Genomic DNA, 1363 nt, shown 5'->3' with positions numbered 1-1363 from the left:
ATCTTCCGGCCCACAGCCCGCCGTCGTCTGGGCAGCTTCCTCCTCCGTCTACGGTCTCAACGACAAATCCCCCTTCTCCGAGTCCGACCGCACCGATCGCCCCGCGTCTCTCTACGCCGCTACTAAGAAAGCGGGCGAGGAGATCACACACACCTACAACCACATCTATGGTATCTCCATCACCGGCCTCCGATTCTTCACCGTGTACGGCCCTATGGGACGCCCTGATATGGCCTATTTCTCCTTCACGAAAGCCATTCTCGCCGGAAAACCGATCACGATCTACCGCGGAAAGGATCATGTCGATCTCGCCCGTGATTTCACCTACATCGACGACATCGTGCGCGGCTGTCTCGCCTCCCTCGCCACCTCCGGGAAGTCCACCGGCTCCGGCGGGAAGAAAAGCGGTCCGGCGCCATACCGCATCTTCAACCTCGGGAATACCTCTCCGGTCACCGTTCCGACTCTCGTCTCCATCCTCGAGAAACACCTTCGGGTTAAAGCGAAGAGGAAATTTATAGAGATGCCCGGTAATGGCGACGTTCCCTTCACGCACGCCAACATCACTCGCGCCATGGCTGAGCTCGGATACAAACCTAGCACGAATCTTGAAGCCGGATTGAAGAAATTCGTCAAGTGGTATGTATCTTACTACGGTCGTTCGTCGCGAGGTGGACGGAAGACTAATCTGTAAATTTCTTTTTTTGGTTTACTCTATTTTGGCTGAGAATTGAGGATTCCTTTATTTCATGCTATAATTTTTGGGATTGTTAGGGGGTTTCATCGTAGTTTGGAAACAAAATCCAATTTGTATTGTATGATTACTATTACCATTTGATTCTTTCCGTGAGCACGGGACGGTGGGAGACGGACGCAACAAGCAACCGTCAAATTTCAACTTACTTTTTTCTCTTTTTTTTTTTTTTTTGGGGTAGAAATTACAGCTGTGGCCACCTAACTAAAATACTTTCTTGGATTCTATTTTTTTTTTTTTTATTTAAATTATTTTGAAATTTATAAATATGAAATAAAAAAAATATGTAATTAAGAGTATTCTTGTTAGATATGTAAATACATAGGAATTAAGTGGCATTTCGTTTAATTCTTCTAAGCGAACTTTTCAAGCTACCATAAAAGTGAGACTAAGCTGTTTGTCCTGAAACGCGGCCTACATGCCGGCCTCAGGGGTCGACCCGCGGCCTGCGTTTAGTGCAAAACTCAAACACAGTTTCGGATAAACTGACGAAACACGCGAACCAAACGGTTTGAAAACTCCGCCCGCACTTATAAGTTGCCCCAATATAAGTGGCCCCAAACGGACCCTAGGGGTTTGTTTGGGGCAGCTAGTGCGTTTCAGGATAAA

The 1363-nt window shown here is 47.1% G+C and overlaps 1 protein-coding gene across 1 annotated transcript in view; it reads left to right on the top strand.

The window, feature by feature from the left end:
* Positions 1 to 841, top strand: part of LOC110029841 (UDP-glucuronate 4-epimerase 1-like) — a 1778-nt gene extending 937 nt beyond the window's left edge. The window contains 1 exon segment of the mRNA XM_020732301.1: positions 1 to 841. This exon segment is cut by the window's left edge and continues 25 nt beyond it. Within this exon segment, the coding sequence (XP_020587960.1) occupies positions 1 to 694 (694 nt within the window). The 3' untranslated portion in view covers positions 695 to 841.
* Positions 842 to 1363: the final 522 nt, after the last annotated feature.

Source organism: Phalaenopsis equestris, unplaced genomic scaffold, assembly GCF_001263595.1.
Source record: "Phalaenopsis equestris unplaced genomic scaffold, ASM126359v1 Scaffold000606, whole genome shotgun sequence".
Lineage (NCBI taxonomy): Eukaryota > Viridiplantae > Streptophyta > Magnoliopsida > Asparagales > Orchidaceae > Phalaenopsis > Phalaenopsis equestris.
The sequence above is the reverse complement of the archived record's forward strand: the minus strand, read 5'-3'. Positions and strand labels throughout refer to the sequence as shown.